Source organism: Prunus persica, chromosome G8, assembly GCF_000346465.2.
Source record: "Prunus persica cultivar Lovell chromosome G8, Prunus_persica_NCBIv2, whole genome shotgun sequence".
Taxonomy (NCBI): domain Eukaryota; kingdom Viridiplantae; phylum Streptophyta; class Magnoliopsida; order Rosales; family Rosaceae; genus Prunus; species Prunus persica.
This window is the reverse complement of record NC_034016.1, coordinates 661187-679741: the sequence shown is the minus strand read 5'-3', so window position 1 is coordinate 679741 and position 18555 is coordinate 661187. Positions and strand designations below refer to the sequence as shown.

At 37.8% G+C, this 18555-nt stretch overlaps 1 protein-coding gene and 1 pseudogene across 1 annotated transcript; one reads left to right on the top strand and one right to left on the bottom strand.

Annotated features, from left to right (window-relative positions):
* LOC18767930 lies at nt 10686-12442 on the bottom strand (annotated as a pseudogene).
* On the top strand, nt 14646-18181 carry LOC18766523 (disease resistance protein RPM1). The gene is made up of 2 exons (XM_007200744.2): nt 14646-17653; nt 17926-18181. The coding sequence occupies exon 1, from the start codon at nt 14885-14887 to the stop codon at nt 17636-17638; it is 2754 nt and encodes a 917-aa protein (XP_007200806.1). The 5' UTR covers nt 14646-14884; the 3' UTR covers nt 17639-17653; nt 17926-18181.

Sequence of the window (18555 nt, the reverse complement as noted above, 5' to 3'; positions counted from 1 at the left end):
TTGTTTCGCCAAGTAACAAGGTTACCACCCACAAATGTAAAATAACCTGATGTTGAACGCCTATCAGTTCGATTTCCTGCCCAATCGGCATCTATAAAACCTTTAATTTCCAAATGTCCATATTTGAGAACATCAACCATTTGCCAGATGTAGACTTTAGATACTGTAAAATTCGCATAACTGCTTCCATATGAACTTCACTAGGAGAATGCATAAATTGACTCACAAGGCTAACAGCATAAGCAATATCTGGCCTGGTGTAAGACTCTTTTATTTTAACAAAGAAAAGTGTGGGGCTTAAATAGAAAAACTCTTTTATTTTACCCTTAAATGTTAAAAAGTCAAAATTTCATAGTAACAATGCCTTTTTTTACTTTGAGGACTTTAAGGGCTCGTTTGGGAGTGCTTTTGGAGCAGTTAAAAGAGCTTCTAAATGGGTGAAAGCGCTTCTGTATTTTAAAAATGGTGTATGGCAAAAATTGCAAAAGCGTTTTGGGTGATATCCAAAAGCACTTTGAGTGGTTTTGGAAGAAGCACTTGAGAGGTGCTTCTTGTTAAAAGCGCTGCAAAACAAAAACACGGGAAGCACTTGGCTCTCTTTAATGAAACTTTTAAAATGTCGAAAATACCCATATTTAATTTTTTTAAAAATGCCAAAATACCTTCTTTTTTTTTTTTTTCTCTCCTATTAAAACAAAACACCGTCTTCCATCCTAAAGCAGTGCTGCATGAAAGATTGAAAGGAAAGAAAAAATTAAACAATGGCTATGAACAACAGAACTCACTTGAACAGTCAAAATTCAGACAGATTTTATCTGCTGCGAAGAGTGAGAGACATATTATGAATGAGAAGAGAATGACTCACAGTTGATGCTTCAACAGGTTCAAAATGAAATGGGTCACTTTTCTTGTCTGATGCAATGGAGTCTGTTCTGGCTACCATCCATGGAGCAACTTCTTCCCTGTAAAGATACGTCTTATGTAGATCCAAGCATTCTCGAATCATCTTGTGCACTTCTTCTTCTTCTTTTCTTATTGACTCTGCACAGAATTGTTTTGACAAATTGCCAAGGATGCATCAAGTTATTAGCTACATTGAATGATAGAATATTTCTTGTTTGGTTATAAGTTATAACTAAAAATTTTAAGGTCAAAGAAACTTAGAAGTAAACCAGATACAGAGCTGTGAAAGTACTAATGGCTGGGAAAATGGGATTACCATGCATTGATGCACTCAATGGTAAAATTGTGATCATTCTTCACGGAGTTTCATGAGGTTGTATCTACCTTTCCCTCGCCTTGCAGATCAAAACCAGATTTTGCCTCTGGCGGGGCGGGAGTTACTGTAGAGGAAGAGATGGTTGAAGAACAAAATCTAATTCATGGGCGTGAGATGGATGACGAAGGCGAGAGAATTGCAAATCTTCTTATGTCTGGTTAATTCCTTTTTTATTTTCAAAAGTTGATTAAAAATTATACTTGGTGAAGTTCATACTTTTTTATATTTTGGGATCCTGTGAATTTTTATTTACTATGTTCTTTATAATATTTTGGGATTCTTTAAATTTTTTTAAGTACTTTTAAAAGCACTTCTATTGTGTCAGCCGAACATTCAACAAAATATCAAAAACGCTTTTATGTAGTGTAAAAGCGCTTTTAAATATGACATCCAAACGAAAAACTGCTTCTTTGTAGAAGCGCTACTGGCATAAGCGCTTTGGTAAGAAGCACTCCCAAACGAGCCCTAAATTTGTTTCAATTATTTACTTTTAGGGGTAAAATAGACATAGAAAATAAATAATAAATGAAAATGGGGCATCGAATACATAAGTGTAATACCATGATTTTTCCCAACATTTTTAGCATGAAATGGGTCTATATTAAAACACCGATAATCATAGAGATTCCAAATATAAGAAGTTATAGATCTGGAGTCCTATATTGGTTTTCACAGTGGATTTATGTCGATGATAAAAACCAATCAGTGGAGGGCAGTGTGAAGGCCCGAAAATATTAATGAATTAGTCGCTTTAACTAAAAGAGAATAAAAATTAAAACATACCTGACACATAAGTATTGATGTGTCATGTGTAAGTTAGATACTACATAAGATGGTATAAAAATATAGCATAGAAATATAAAAATGTAATAAGAGTAGCATTTCCAATAAATTTTGCATAGCTGCATTGTGCACCCCATAATATGGCTTTGTGATACTAGGAATCTTATCTATTTGTATATATAAAGGGATAAAGGTAAAAGAAAATCTCTTGCCACGCACATAACATTGCTCTCAATAACATGAGTCTTATTACTACAAAAGAAGATAGGGGAGTGGTAATTGATTGGCTTTAGGGACCTGCAGCCAGGCAGCACTAAGGGACCTGTAGGTGTTAATGATAAACTGCTTATTTGTTCAAGAAGGATCATAGCTAATGCTTTATACTTCTACTTGTTGGAAGTTTGAATGAAATTCAAGGATTTTTGTTCCACATTGGTAGAAAGATGAAAAAGTGAAGTCTTTATAAGTTTGGTAGTCCTACACTTAGAAATTGGCAGTTGGGTCAAGTAGAAGCCAATTAGGTTTCAAATTCAATTTGGATATTAAACATTACTCATCATATAGTTAATTACTATTTATTAAGTAATATAATTTATGGAGTTAATTAAAATAATTAATATTAATTACTCATTAAAAAAACTATTTATTGACCTAAAGAAACTAATTTTAATATTTAAAAAAAGAAAATGATACACTTTTGAATTTTTAAATAGTATAGCCGTGCGGCTGAATTATTTACAGGTATTAAACAGTATAGCCGCCCGGCTTTACGCTTTCAGTAAATTTGAACGTCACAGAGTATAGCCGACCGGACACAGAGCACAGAACTCGTCACCAAAACCATCAGTTGATTGGCTATAGAGGACTCGAACTCGTTACTACGAACGTCTAGGGCACAGAGCAAGCCCGTTCCAAGTTTCGAGCAGTTTCGAAAAATCGGCCTAGGTGCTAGGCTTGAGGACACCGACGCTAAGGAGTTAGGCGGCGCCTAGGCGGCCTGGGAGGATCTAGGCGGCCTGGGCTGATCTAGGCGGCTTCTAGGCGGCCTGGGGAAATCTAGGCTGCGCCTAGGCGGCCTAGGAGGATCTAGGCGGCCCCTAGGCGGCCTGGGAGGATCTAGGCGACGCCTAGGCTGCCTGGGCGGATCTAGGCAGCCTGGGAGGGTCGTGTCCTTTTTTTCTCTCCAAATGAAGACAGACGAAGCTTGCACTCGCAAAGGAATGTGGTGCGCGAGTGATATGAAGAGATAGAGAAACGAACACGAAGCTTGCACTTGCAGTCCAATCTACAAAATTGAAATACTCGGTCTTGAGCCTCTCTCTTAACTCAAGCTTCAATTTTTTTTCTTCGGTTTCGGCTGCTGCGTTGATTCTATTTTTTTGTGCTTTTCTGTTATTGAAGTTCTCAACCTTGTTAGTGTATTCAGATTTTGCAGAAAGAAAATATAAGTGGAAGAAGAAGCAGAGAAGAATTTAGCAAAGGATCTGTCTGCTATACGTGTAGCAGCAGAGCGTTCATTTCAACATATTTTCTTTCTTACAACCTCACACACATAGTGTGAGGAATATATCTGTTATGCACAGTAGCTGGATCTCTTACATCACAAGATGATCTCAGCCGTTCACTTAGGTAACCAATGGAGAACATACACTTGTCAAAAACAAGAATAAAAAGAAAAAAACTAATTAACTAACTCTTAAGTCAGCTTAAGGCTTATAATTCAACACTCCCCTTTAAGTCTTGAGCTGATTTAACTCCAAGCATGCTCCTGAGATAATTGAATGGATCCTTAGCCAAAGGTTTGGTGAAAATGTCAGCTAGTTGTTCCTTAGTAGGACAGTACACCAAGTCAATAATGCCTTCTTGAAGTGCATCTTTGATGAAGTGATATCTTCGATCAATATGCTTTGTCTTCTGATGGAACACAGGATTTTTTGTAATGGCAATCGCAGATGTATTGTCACACTGCAGTGGGGTTGCTTCTGTCTGAAGTTCTCCAAAATCTTCCAACACGAATCTAAGCCAAATGGCCTGAGCAGTAGCCTCGGATGCACTTATATATTCTGCCTCAGCTGTGGACAGCGCCACACAATTCTGCTTGACTGAAGCCCAAGAGAAGACACCACTGCCAAAGGAGAATGCATATCCAGAAGTGCTTTTGCTGTCATCAATTGATCCTCCCCAATCACTGTCACAGAAGCCAATCAGCATTGCATTCTTTCCTTTTACATACTCTAGACCATAGTCTAGAGTCCCTTTCACATACCTTAGCACTCGTTTAGCAGTTCCATAGTGCTTATTTGTGGGGCAATGCATGAAACGAGCAAGCAGACTAGAGGCATACATAATGTCAGGTCTGGTGGCAGTTAGGTACAAGAGGCTACCTACGATGCTTCTATATTGCTCTTCACTTGCTGCTCCACTTCCGTCATCCTTAACTAGCTTTTCAGTTGCTACAAGAGGTGTAGTTACAGACTTGCACTCATTTAGGCCAAATTTGTTCAATAGAGAACCTGCGTATTTCTTTTGATGAATGAATATGCTTGAATTCGTTTGAACCACCCCCATGCCAAGGAAGTGATGTAGAAGGCCCAAATCTGTCATCTCATATTTCATCATCATCTCTTCCTTGAATTCATCTAACAATTCTTTGCAGCTCCCTGTATACACAATGTCATCAACATAAATGGAGACAATGAGAATATCTTTATCTCCTCTTGACTTGGTATACAAAGTAGCTTCACTTAGGCTTTTCTTAAAACCACATTGCATGAAGTAGGTGTCTATCTCTCCATACCAAGCTCTAGGTGCTTGTTTTAAACCATAAAGAGCCTTGTGCAGCCTATAAACTTTATCTTCCTTGCCTTTGATTACATAACCCTCCGGTTGATCTATATAGACCTCTTCTTGCAATACACCATTTAGAAACGCTGATTTTACATCAAGCTGGTACAGCTTCCACTCTTTCTGAGCAGCTAAGGCAATGAGGGTTCTAATGGTGTCCAATCTAGCCACAGGAGCATAGGTTTCATTGTAATCCAGTCCAGGTTTCTGAGCATACCCTTTTGCAACTAACCTTGCCTTGTTCTTTTGAACTGAACCATCCAAGTTTAGCTTGGTTTTGTAAACCCATTTGACTCCAATAACTGGTTTCTCAGTTGGTCTGTCAACCAATTCCCAAGTACCATTTTTCTCAATCATTTGGAGTTCATCTTCCATAGCTCTTAGCCATGCCTTGTCTTGAGCTGCCTCTGCATATCTTTCTGGTTCAATGATGCAGAGATTGCACTGTGCAAGCACATCATCTAACTTTCTCCACTTCAATGGTGAGTGATCATAAGCTTGAGTGTTCCTTTCTTCACTACTTATGTCACTTGAGATATGTTGTGATGATACTTGAGAGAATGATGGACTCCTTTCATATCGGGTTTGAGTCTGAGGTGTTAGTGCAACGTTTTCAGCTCCATCTCCTATATCAAAGTCATGCTCACTTAGGCTTTCATCAGGAAATGGTGTCACAACTTTATTTGAGTGCTCGGACCAGTTCCAAGACTTCTCTTCATCAAAGATAATGTCTCTTGATAAGGTGAGCTTCTTGGAGGTTGGATCATAGATCCTATAGCCTTTCTCACAGGTTGCATATCCTACAAACACTCCTTTCACACTCTTGGGCTCGAGTTTATGTCTTAGTTCATTAGGCACATGCACATAACATAAAGAGCCAAAGACTTTCAGATGAGCAATGCCCGGCTTTCTTCCACTATAAGCCTCAAAAGGTGTGACATTGTTCAACGCCTTGGTAGGGCATCTATTCAAGATATATACAGCTGTGTGTACAGCCTCTGCCCAAAGAAAATAAGGTATTTCCTTCTCATGTAGCATAGACTTAGCCATTTCTACCACTGTCCTGTTTTTCCTTTCTACCACTCCATTTTGCTGAGGAGTATAGGCCATTGTGAGCTGTCTTTGAATCCCATGATCTTCACAAAACTTTATGAACTCAGAAGATAGAAATTCTCCACCTCTGTCACTTCTCAAGCATTTCACTTTGTGTCCAGATTGCAGCTCAGTCATAGATTTAAATTTCTTGAAACAATTGAAAGCTTCAGATTTGTTTCTTAAGAAATACACCCAACTCATCCTTGTACAGTCGTCAATGATCAACATGAAGTATTTATTTCCTGCCACAGATTCAGTTTTCATAGGCCCACAAAGATCAGTGTGAACTAACTCAAGTGGAGAGATTGCTCTTTGAGCTTGATTATTTGGAAAAACATCCCTGTGTTGTTTTCCAAACTGGCAGCCTTCACACACAACATTTTGCTCTTCCAATTGAGGTAATCCATGTACCATATCTTTGTCTCTCAACTGTTTCAGTCCTCTAAAGTGTAGGTGTCCTAGCCTTTTGTGCCAAATCCATGTGCTATGTGTAATACTAGCCTTCATGAGCAGTTGATTCTCAGCTAGGAATGACAGGGGATAGCATCTGTTTTTCTTCATTTGAACTTTGATAATGAGGCTGTTCATTGAGGAGCTTTCAAACACCTTGCACATTCCATCTCCGAACACCAAACAATATCCATGCTCATCCATTTGTCCAACACTTAACAGATTCTCTTTCAAGCCCGGAAGATACATTACTTCTCTAATATATTTTCTTCCTTTTGTTGTGTCAATAACTAGTGAACCCATGCCAGCCACATTCACAAGAGCACCAGTTGGCATCTGCACCTTTCCAGCCACATTTGTCCTTATGTCAACAAGCAAATCCACATTTCCTGTCATATGATTGCTACAGCCACTGTCAATATACCAATCCCCATTCGGTTTTGACTCAGTGGTAGTACAGTTTGCATAAAACAGGTTTCCAGTCACCTCCTTTTGACTTGCACAGTTTGCCTTTTGCACAGCCTTCTCTGCAGTGCACTCTCTAGCCAAGTGACCAAACCTGTCACAGTTGTAACACTTTGGCTTGCCTTTATACCTGCATTCTCCAAAATGATACTTGGAGCACACCTTGCATTGGGGTTTTACAGCTTCTTGACCTGTAGATGAACTGTGAGTCTGTGCAGAATTATTCCATTGAGGCTTGCCTTTCGATTCCCAAGGTTTGCCTTTTGGATTCCAATTTTTCTGAGTCTTGGATGGACCAGAATTAGTTGCATTTTTATTCTGACCTTTTGAACTCACTGTGAATGAGGCAAAAGCTTTCTCAGTTGCATCTGCATTGTGCAACTCAAATCGCTGCTCTTGACTTTTCAGAATAGCAATTACCTCTTGCAACTCCACAGTCTCTAGACTCTTAGTGTTTTCAATCACTAAACAAATGGGGTCATAAACCTTGCTAAGACTAATCAAAACCTTTTGCACAAGCCTCTCATTCGAGAGCACTTCACCATATGTTTTCATTTGATTAATCAGATCATTCAGTCTAGTAAGATAAGTAGACAATGACTCACTATCATGCATCCTAGTATATTCAAATTCACGTCTAAGATTTTGAAGTTTTACCGATCTAACATGATCTCCTCCATGAAATTCTCCATGCAATAGCTCCCAAGCAGCTTTGGCAGAGTCTGCATTTGCTATTCGTGGAAAAATCTGATCTGAGACTGCATTTTGGATAATACCCAGAGCCTTTGCATCCTTCATGAGGATTGCAGCTGCTTTCTCATCATCTTCTTCCTCTGAAGTCTCCTCAGATGCCTTCTCCTTCTTCTTCGAATCTGAAACTGGAATTCCCTTCTCTACCAGATTCCAAAGCCCATATGATTTGAATATGGTCACCATCTTAATCTTCCAAAACTCATAATTTTCACCAGAGAAAATTGGAGTTCTCACATCTGAGCTTCCAGATCCAGCCATGGTTGATCTCTGATTCTTCCAAAAACGAGTTGCTTTCAGATTGAGAAGAAAACCCAAAATTCCCGATGATGTCTTCTTATTTCACAGATTGAACGCCCAGCTCTTTAGACAATCCAACCTGGCTCTGAGGCCATGTTAGTGTATTCAGATTTTGCAGAAAGAAAATATAAGTGGAAGAAGAAGCAGAGAAGAATTTAGCAAAGGATCTGTCTGCTATACGTGTAGCAGCAGAGCGTTCATTTCAACATATTTTCTTTCTTACAACCTCACACACATAGTGTGAGGAATATATCTGTTATGCACAGTAGCTGGATCTCTTACATCACAAGATGATCTCAGCCGTTCACTTAGGTAACCAATGGAGAACATACACTTGTCAAAAACAAGAATAAAAAGAAAAAAACTAATTAACTAACTCTTAAGTCAGCTTAAGGCTTATAATTCAACAAACCTTAGATGAACATCCAAGGCAGTTTCTTAGTATGCCAGAAGAAGCCCAGCAGATGGTTCTTTAACCTGAGGCACACCTTGTCGTTGGGCATTGATTACACCATGCCGGTCTGAATGACAAAGATAGATCTCTGATTGAGGATCTTTTTGCAAACAACAAGATTCAGGCATTTCTGTTTTACCTCAGTAAGCATGAGTCTTTCCTGAAAAACACATTAGGAAAAGAGAATATAAAAAAGATCATTTTCTTACTCTATATACTGATTAGGCATATGTATTAAATTATAGGTATTGGTTTGTACCAGCACATTGGCATGGGGTGTAAACCTTCCAGGTCATCATCTGGTCATTGTTAAAGTAATGCAAAATTTGCGTGGTATCTTTTTCATTTAGTTCCTATATTTACAAAGGTTTCTAGCAGGAGTATATTGCAGCAGCTGTTCTTCTGGACAAATTTACGCAAGTGTTGATTCTCTTGCAGGGAACAGAATATTATGATGGGAAAACAAAGGGATATGTTGATTTTCCAATATCAATCACAGATATATTGCAAATGATGGTTTTGGTCACACATGACCGTATGGAATAACAAATGGGATAATGGAGCCGATTGGGAGATATGTGTAGCTCTGAAAAGGTGATCCTATAACTTGCTTCAAGAGAGAGAGAGAGAGAGAGAGAGAGAGAGAGAGAGAGAGAGAGAGAGAGAGGATTTGTAGCTGCATTAACTATTGCTGGTGCGAAGGAGCAAAGGTGACGTGTATATAGTGTGTGAGGAGGAGGAAAGGTGACATAAAATAAGGACAGGCATAAGAAATGAGGGGTTCGTTTCGTGTGGAATGAAAGGAAGAGATAGAAAACTGTGTTTCTGTTGTTGAGAGGGTGAGAATTGGGAGGCAAATGAAGAGGGAATGAGAGATTTATAATTCCTGGTGATCTTGGTTGGGGTAAAGAAAAGGAAAAGATAAATTAGTCGTCAACACGCATGCAGGGAGAGGTCAGTTAGTGGAGGGAGGCGCATTGGCATTGCTCACCCATGCCTTTCTGCTTTATTGATTTCTTTCTACTACTCGAAGCCTAATGTTACTGTCTAATAAAGTCACATAGAAAATCCTTACATCTTCTGCTCTGCAACTACATGTCTATGAACTTTTTTATTTATTTAAATATTTTGACTGTACAAGTGGAATAGCACTGTAGGGTGGACGCTACTTTAGACTATGTGAATGAGTTTGATATTGAGGAGGAGGTAATGGTATGGGCCAATGAAATCTTCTTCAACAGATTCGAAGAAAGTTTTGGTTGAAATTTTGTGCACCTTATTTTGGAGGCTTGTAGTGTAGATATATGCATCATCCTGATGGCTTTGGTGATGGCTTTGGTGATGTCAAAAGAAGCATACATAATTGTTTATTCCAATTCTGGAATGAAGGGGAAGACACCTTCAAGGAGTCGTAGGTGTGTATTATTGGGGTCTCCACTGAGGGAAGGTCATTATCACATAGGAGAGAAAGAAAGATAGAACTTCTATATATATGTTACTATTTTTTTAATACAAGCAATAATCGTCTCTAAATTAATCTAATATATGGGAAGGGAGATTTGAACTTGAGTGCATAGGGTCCAGCTTATTGCATTGGCCAATTGACTTAACTCGTATTTCCATATTATTTGTCTCGCTTTATAAGAGAGATATATCAGTTATACTAGATGGAAGATTGGGCAATATAAGCAAATCCTCTTTTATATCGCATGAAAATAATAAGCTCATAGTAAGAAAAGCAACGGACTGCTTTAATTGTAATCAAGATGCTTTTGTGCAATGAGCATTCTTTGCTTGAGGTTTTAGTTCCTGGTTGTCGAGGTTGAATTTGGGGTCCTGTTCTATTTTATGGCCATACCATCTTGTTGGGTTCTTTTCCTTGTTTGCTCTTCTGGGCCATTTCTTAGTTTGTTGCAGTTTTCTTAGCCATTAGGTTTGTATATCAAGTTGGGGACAATGGGGAGGCACATTCGCAAGATATTTTTTCTGTATCAATTTTGTATCCTTTTATTGATCAGTCTTCGAAAGTAATATTTGCTTACCATTCCCATCAAACAAACCACAATCTTCTATCGCAACTTGTCTCAAATCAATCATTGCTCTTTATTTATCGTCTAACAAACAATAAGCAACACAGAAAACAGGACTTGAACTATCAACAAAGGCCAATAAGCTATTATTATCATTATCTGGAAGATAATCAATACACACAGCCTTAGAGTTTTCTGAATAGCTTACATTGAGATTTTAGAGTAACATGGAAATTTCAGCCAAAAATTTATTTTCCTCTGTTTCTCTGTTTAAACAATGGACCAAACTAAATTTGGCTCGACAAGTAAATAAGAATAGATGAAATTCTTACTTCAATTTGTAGGATGTTTTGTCTGCGAGAGACTGACATTCAGGGCTGATAATCCAACAACATCGGGGCTCCTGAGCTGATCAACCTGTTTCTTAGCACGGCGAAGCAAGTACTCAATTTAAAGGAAATTTTTGCGGTCTACCTCCTTGGCATTGCGGCTTAACTCACTTGACACAAGTGACTCAATCTGCTGTCGATCTTCAGCAGATTTTGCACGGGCTGCCCTCAGAAACCCTCTGTATAGACTAAGGACTTGTTTCTGCATCCCATAAAGCCTTGGTCAAACCCAGGACTTTGATTAGGGGGCAATTACACCAAACTACTATACTAGTTGGTCATTTGCAGGTTTTGTGTTTTTAAAATAATTGGAAATTTGTACAGGCCCTCTGTTGATTATGTTCCTCCCTTCAAGGCTTTTATTTGAAATCTAGCTCACTTTAATTTGAAATCCTGAATCCGTCCATGTAGTGTAGTCAATATACAACTCCCTCTTGATGACAAAATTAAAATTAAAGATAAAAACTTTTTAGCAGTACAAGCAGTAGGAATTGTTTAACATTGACCATTATTTGTAATGATCTGTTTCTTATTAATGAAACTTATCTTGATTTTAATTTTAATGAAACTTACCAAGAAAAAAAAAGCTACTGAGCACGGATTGTAGGTGGGAAGTAGCAGCAGCATCGAATAGTTTTTTTTATGGAAAATAATATGATTTTGAAAAGCTGCCTTATGAAACTTTTTTTTTTTCAAGTCTTATGAAACTTTGGATTCGACTCAAAATACAATATTAAGCAGTGCAATTACAGAAGAAAGTGTTGGTGGTTTTAATTAACGAGAAGCTTGAAAAGAAGACTGGTCTTTTGGCTCATCTTTCAACCCCGTCTCCGTGTTCAACTTTTTTTTTAATTTTTATTACGCTGGGAGGAAAGACAAACCTGAGCCTTCGATCCTGGGTGCCTAGCAGCAGGGCAAGAGGGGAGAGATACGAAGGCTTCACAAGAGATGTTACACTATAGGGCAAACTCTCTCTCTCTCTCTCTCTCTCTCTCTCTCTCTCTCTCTCTCGTTTTTAACAATTTAAAAGGTTAATTATATGTGGGACACTGCTTCGCTATTTCTTCTTAGCTACCCATTACTTTGCTCTTTTTTGGAAGGAGGCATTCGAAAATTAAAATTTGACATATATGTAAAAATAATTCAACAAAAACACAAAAAAAGAATCTCAGTTGATCAGCATAAAAGTGAGAGTTCTTACTTCTAGAAAATGAGATAAGTACAATGTGTCATTAGATTAATCTAAAGATCTTTATTAAAGAAGTCTTATATTTTTAGGTGAGCTGGACTGCTTGATTGGACGCACACATGTTCCATTCCTCTTTAGCCTTCAGTGTGGACAGGGGAAATTATATGTCAATACAGAAGTTGCTACGAGATTCACTTACCCAATCCAAAAGATAATATTTTCAAGTCGAATCGAAAGAGAAGGGAAGCAGTTCATTTGTTGTAATTATGTACGTGACGCAAGTTTCAATTATTTTGGCCCTTTTTGTTTTGAGCTCTCTCCGTAAATCACGTTCACCTTTAGGAAAATTTCTTTGGTCCAAACGGGTAGTAATAAATAATATAGAAATTTAGTTATATACCCAATCTTAGACATGGTTTTATAAAGAAGGGAGACTTTGAAAAAGCCCAAAGGAGAGAGAAAATTTTTAAAAGAAGCAAAAATGGACAAAATTGCCCTTATTTATTTTTTGATTTCCTAAGAAATCCTTTACATTTGCATGTCTTTGGTTTGAAAGTTGAGAGGTTATTCTGTCTTTTTTCAAAAAGCTTTGGCTTTTTCCAAAAGTGAAAGTTTTTTTATGGGTAAAACCTAAATTTACTTATAAAGAAACCCTACACCGTTTAAAAACTATAAACACACCCAAAAAAAATCCAAAAATTGACAGCTATCAATTTTTTTTAATTTAATAGTTGTTTTTTAGTTTATTTGTGTGTGTTAAATACCTATATTGTCCTTGTACTATGGATTTAAGAGAGGAAAATCAGATCTGCCCAGATCTGCCATAAAACCAAATATTTCCATGTCTGCCAAAAAACCAAATCTGCCAAAAAAACCAAATCTGCCAAAAAATCAAATCATATTTATTTTCTCCTTTCTCGCTGGTGTTTTCTCTGGTGTTGGAGCAAGAGGAGCTTCCATTGAAGCTCAGTCTCAGGTCCAACTATATTATTCATCTTTAATCTACAATTTTCAATATTTCACCTTCAATTTCTTGTTCTAAAATCGTGCTTCTATTGATTTTTTCTTTTTTCGGATTGTTCAAGACCTTGAAAAAACCTCGATCAGATGCTTTTAGCTCTACTCCTCATCTTCGAGCTCTACTCCTCTTTCGCCACATCATTGTCGTTGTTATCGTCGTCGTCGTCGTTTGGTTTGTACTTGAGATTTTTGATCTTTTGCTTCAATTATGTGTTTCTCTTCGGATTTTAGTTGATTTTCGAAATGTATTTGAAGCTTTGATGATCGATTCAACTTTTGTTACTATTTCAGTTATGAATCTCATTTTTGTTTAACAATGTACTTCTGTGATAGGGTATTAACAATGTACTTCTATGACAGAGTATTAACAATATACTTCTATGACATAATAGTATTAACAATCTGGGCTCAGCTTGTTTTGAGTTGGTCTGGTTTGTTCTTTCTTCATCTTTTCTTTGGTGGACATGTATTAGAAATAGCAACATGATAAACATTAATCAACATGACAGTAAATTAGCAGTGTTATTACCCTAGACTAGAACATTACAGGGGTAAACATGCATTAGAAATAGGATGTCATAGGAAATAGCAGTGCTATTACCCTAGACTAGAACATTATAGGGGTAGATATGCATTAGAAATAGAATATCATAGGAAACGAGCAGTGTTATTACCCTAGACTGGAACATTACAAGAGTAAACATGCATTAGAGATAGGATGTCATATGAAACTAGTATTGTTATTACCCTAAACTAGAACATTACAACCATTAATCAGCATGACAATAAACTAGCAATATTATTACCCTAGATTGGAACATCAGCCATTAATCAACATGACAATAAACTAGCAATGTTATTACCTTAGACTGAAACATTACATGGGTAGACATGCATTAGAAATAGGATATCATAGGAAACTAGCAGTGTTATTACCCTACACTGGAACAGTACAGGGGTAAACATGCATTAGAAATAGGATGTTATAGGAAATTAGCAGTGTTATTACTCTACACTGGAACATTACAACCATTAATCAACATGACATAGCAGTGTTATTACCCTAAACTGGAACATTACAACAATTAATCAACATGACAATAAAGGTGTAGAACATTACAATGATTAATTAACATGACACGTTAATGAAACTACGGTTTTCAAGACCTTTTGTTTGTAATGAATTGTTTGGGTTTTTTTATAAAATTGGGTTGGGCTTGTTTTGGGTGCTATTTAAGTTTTTTGTGTTGGTCTTCTTTTTTAAATTGATCAATGGCAGTCATGTAATTTATAAGAACTTAAACACTAATTTTTTATGTAGTAAATGAGTTTTGGGTGTGTTTCTAAAGTGCAATCCATGTGGGGTTTTTTTATAATTTCAGCCCCTATTTTGGGTATATGAGTGAAGCTCCCTAAATAATAATGCAAGAAATTTACTTTTTTGTCAATTAGCTCTTGCTTTCATGTTTACAGCTGATTTTTTAATGGGTGGTTGTCCCATCTTGAATTGGACCTCTTTGTTCTCTTCTTCAAGAAATTATAAAGTAGTATAGTAGTCTCGCATGACAATTGCCACTGATCACTTGAGAATTTGAGAGATGGAGTGGAGAGAGGAAGAAAAACAAATATGAAAAAAGAGAGACAGAGAGAGGGAGAGGGAGAGGGAGCTTCCATTCCACTGATACAATTTTAAATCACTGAAATTTCTTGCACATTGGAGGAGCTTCCACTGCCAACTGAAATCGTCATTTGATTCATTTGGCTCATCTTTCAACCTTTCCTATATTCAAAATCGTTCTACCATTGTGAGCAACTAGTTTGGATACAAGGCCAGTTATGGCCTTGCCGACAAACATCTTGATTGGCAAAATTGTGACCATTTTTGAGAACGAAGCATCCTCCATAGCCGGTGTTCGTGATGAAATTGATGACATCAAGCAGGAGCTTGTAAGCATGACGGCCTTCCTCAATGATACTGAGGGCAAGAATGTACGCAGCGAAGGTGGGAGGACGTGGGTTGCAAGCGTCAGAGGCATGGCCTATGATGTTGAAGACATCATTGACGAGTTCATGTATCACATGTATAAGCGAGGATGTCATGATGGTCGATTTGCAAGGTGGTTCCACCAAACTATTCGCATTCCACAGAATGTTTGGTTCAGACGTCAAATGTCAAAGAAGTTGCGGAAAATCTCAATAATGATTAAAGCCATTCCGGATAGGAATCAGAGATATGGTGTCGGTGGATTAGAAGGAACAAGTAGTGCTTGTGATGATGTTAGCAAATTGATGCGGAACCAAGCGGAATCTTCTCTTTTTATTAAGGAAGATGAGCTCGTGGGGATTGAAAGAAAGAAGCAACTATTGATCAATTGGTTGATGAATGGAGAGCAACAGCAAACGCTTCTCTCTGTGGTGGGGATGGGCGGATCAGGGAAGACGACTTTAGTTGCAAAGACCTTCAACGACGAAAGGGTCAAGAAACAATTCCACTGTTGTGCTTGGGTAACTATTTCACAAACTTATGTGATTGACGACTTGTTTAGAAGCTTGATTAAGGAATTCCACGAAGCAAACAAGGAAAAGATCCCTGCAGACATGAATTCCATGACATATAGAGAATTGCTACAGGTGCTGGTCAATTACTTGGAGTCTAAAAGGTACATGGTTGTATTGGATGATGTGTGGGATATTAAACTTTGGAAAGAAATTAGGATAGCACTCCCAAATACACAGCTTGGAAGTCGAATCATGTTAACTACTCGAAAAGAAGACGTAGCATCCTCTTCTTTTGGAGCACAAAGTCATATTCACCACATTCAACTCCTCGAAATGAATGATGCTTGGGAGCTATTCAGCAGCAAAGCATTCTCAGCTTACCAGAATAACTGTTGTCCACCAGAACTTCAATCATTGGCTGAGGAAGTTGTAGAAAAGTGTGAAGGCCTACCTCTGGCAATCGTGGCTTTAGCTGGTCTGATGTCCTCCAAGAAGCCATTCGAGTGGAAGCAAGTCTACAACTGCTTAAACTTGCATTTAACTATCCCGTTGTTAGAGCGAGTGGAGAACATCTTATTTCTTAGTTTTGATGATTTACCATACCCATTGAAGCACTGTTTTCTATACTGTTCCCTTTTCCCAGAAGACTATTTGATTCGAAGAAAGAGGCTCATTAGGATGTGGATAGCTGAAGGGTTTATTCAAGATGAAAAAGGCGCCACACCAGAAGAAGTTGCTGAGAGCTATCTTATGCAGCTCATTTTCCGTAGCATGCTACATGTTGTTCAGAGGAATGAAAGTGGAAGGCCAAAAGCATGTAAGATGCACGACCTTATGCGGAAGCTTGCTCTGTCTAAATCAGAAAAAGAAAAGTTCGGTGCTGTATATGATGGAAAAGAAGTTATGGAAGAAGTTCAAGTGCGCCGCTTGTCAACTCAAACCACTGGAGGAGGAGAAATTAAACTAGGCACTGGTGTGGCACAACTTCGTTCTTTTCTTGTGTTTGTTACTGACGTGTCCTCATCCTCTTCCTCGAATACATTGCCTTCTGGATGCAAATTGTTGAGGGTGCTAGATTTGCAATATGTTCCAATTGATATACTGCCAAAAGAACTTGAGTACTTATTCAATTTAAGATACTTAAATTTAAGGGGAACTCCAGTTAAGAAGCTTCCTGAATCCATTGGAAAGCTCAGCAACCTTCAAACTTTGGATATCAGGGACTCAAAGATAGAGGTACTTCCAAGTGGAATTGCCAAGTTGCAAAACCTGCGCCATCTAATTATGTATCGTCGCACTGAAGAGCATAGGGGCTTCAGATATCTGAATGGGACAAGATCACCATCAAATATATGTATGTTGAAGAAATTGCAAGTTTTGGCGTGTGTTGAATTAGAAGGAAACATTGTTAAACTTGTGGGGAATATGACCCAACTTAGAAGGATTGGAATTTCAAATGTAAAAGAAAGAGACGAGATGGACCTATGTGCCTCAATTCAAAAGATGAAGCTCCTTCACCAGTTGGTTCTGAAGACAAGCGATGAAGAGGAAGTTCTTCAAACAAACGCACTATGCTCACCTCCTCCCCACCTTCAAACTCTTGTTTTGGTTGGCAAATTGGAAATTGTGCCACGTTGGTTCTTTTCACTCCAGAGCCTCATACAATTGCAACTGCATTGGTCTAGAATTGAAGAAGATTTGCTACCTTACATTGAAGCACTACCCAATCTGGGATATCTTGTACTTATTAATGGATATGCTGGCAGAGAGTTATGTTTCAGCAGAGGCTTTGTAAAGCTTACGAGATTGGAATTGTGTACTTGCCCCTTATTGAACAAGGTAACTATAGAAAAAGGGGTGATGTCAAATCTCCAATCCTTAAGGATTGATAACTGCCCAGAACTAAGCACAACGCCACAGGGTCTTCAATACCTCACTAAACTAAAAGAAATGTCATTGGTGGTTGTACCAAAGGAACTTAAGGATTCCATACGAGAAGGAGGTGTGGATCGTGAAAAGGTACAACACATCCCTGAGATCTACCATATTTACAAAACGTCACTGGGGATGTGTCGTGAAAGCTTGTCCTAGTTGTTTTGGAAGGAGGTATGTAAAGTTTTTGTTTTTTGTTTTTTGTTTTTGCTGTCTCCTTGTTTTTCCTTTTTCGTTTTTTTTTATATGCCTAGAGTTCCCTAATCTTGCATCATATAAACTATTTTAGTACGAACTGTTGTCTTGTCATCCACAAGTTTGTTAAGGCCATGTATTTTTTGTCCACGGACTAAATACTATTCTGCAATAGTTAGTTTCGATAGCACAAGATTTTTGTATTGAAATTCTATTTGATTATCATTTTGCTTTTGTTGTTTGCTATGCAGAATCTAGTCCGAGACGGAAAGATTTTACCCTGTTGCGCGTAGAAGAACCCTTGCTTCCTTGTGTGAGGCTACAAATTTTAATTATTTTCCATCACTATCTCAAGTTTTATTTGAAGCCATTTGATCATTAATGAGTTTTATTTTGAGACTATGGAATCTTATGTAATTTGATTGGTGAGTGTGTTTGCTATTTGATTATGTAATGCCTTAAGAAGCACTAATCAGGATCTAATGCTCAATTTTATTTTGAGAGTTTCCTGCCCAATAAATAACATCAGTAACAATGCACGGCAGGGGCAAGGTGAAATCAGGGAGAAAATGAAAAGCCTGCCTACTTCATTTCCAAATAATTTAGCAAAGCAGGGAACAAAATGAGCAAAGTGAATGAAAATGGTTCTGTGGATTCTCACTTTGCTTAGGGCCTCCATGGAGGAATCATCACTTGTAATAAAAGTTTTCCATATTTTTACATTATAAATTCCAGGTTCTAAGGAATCATCACTGGATAACTCCAGTTGACTTTTGAAAATCAAAAGAGCTTCCAGACGCAGAAACTAGGTAAGAAAATAGAAAGCATGGCTGAACGGCCTGAGCTGCTTCAAATTATGAACGAGACTATTTAAAAGCTTA

What these genes read in the sequence shown, in the direction of transcription:
- LOC18766523 (XM_007200744.2), top strand. Translation starts at nt 14,885, where the DNA reads ATGGCCTTGCCGACAAACATCTTGATTGGCAAAATTGTGACCATTTTT.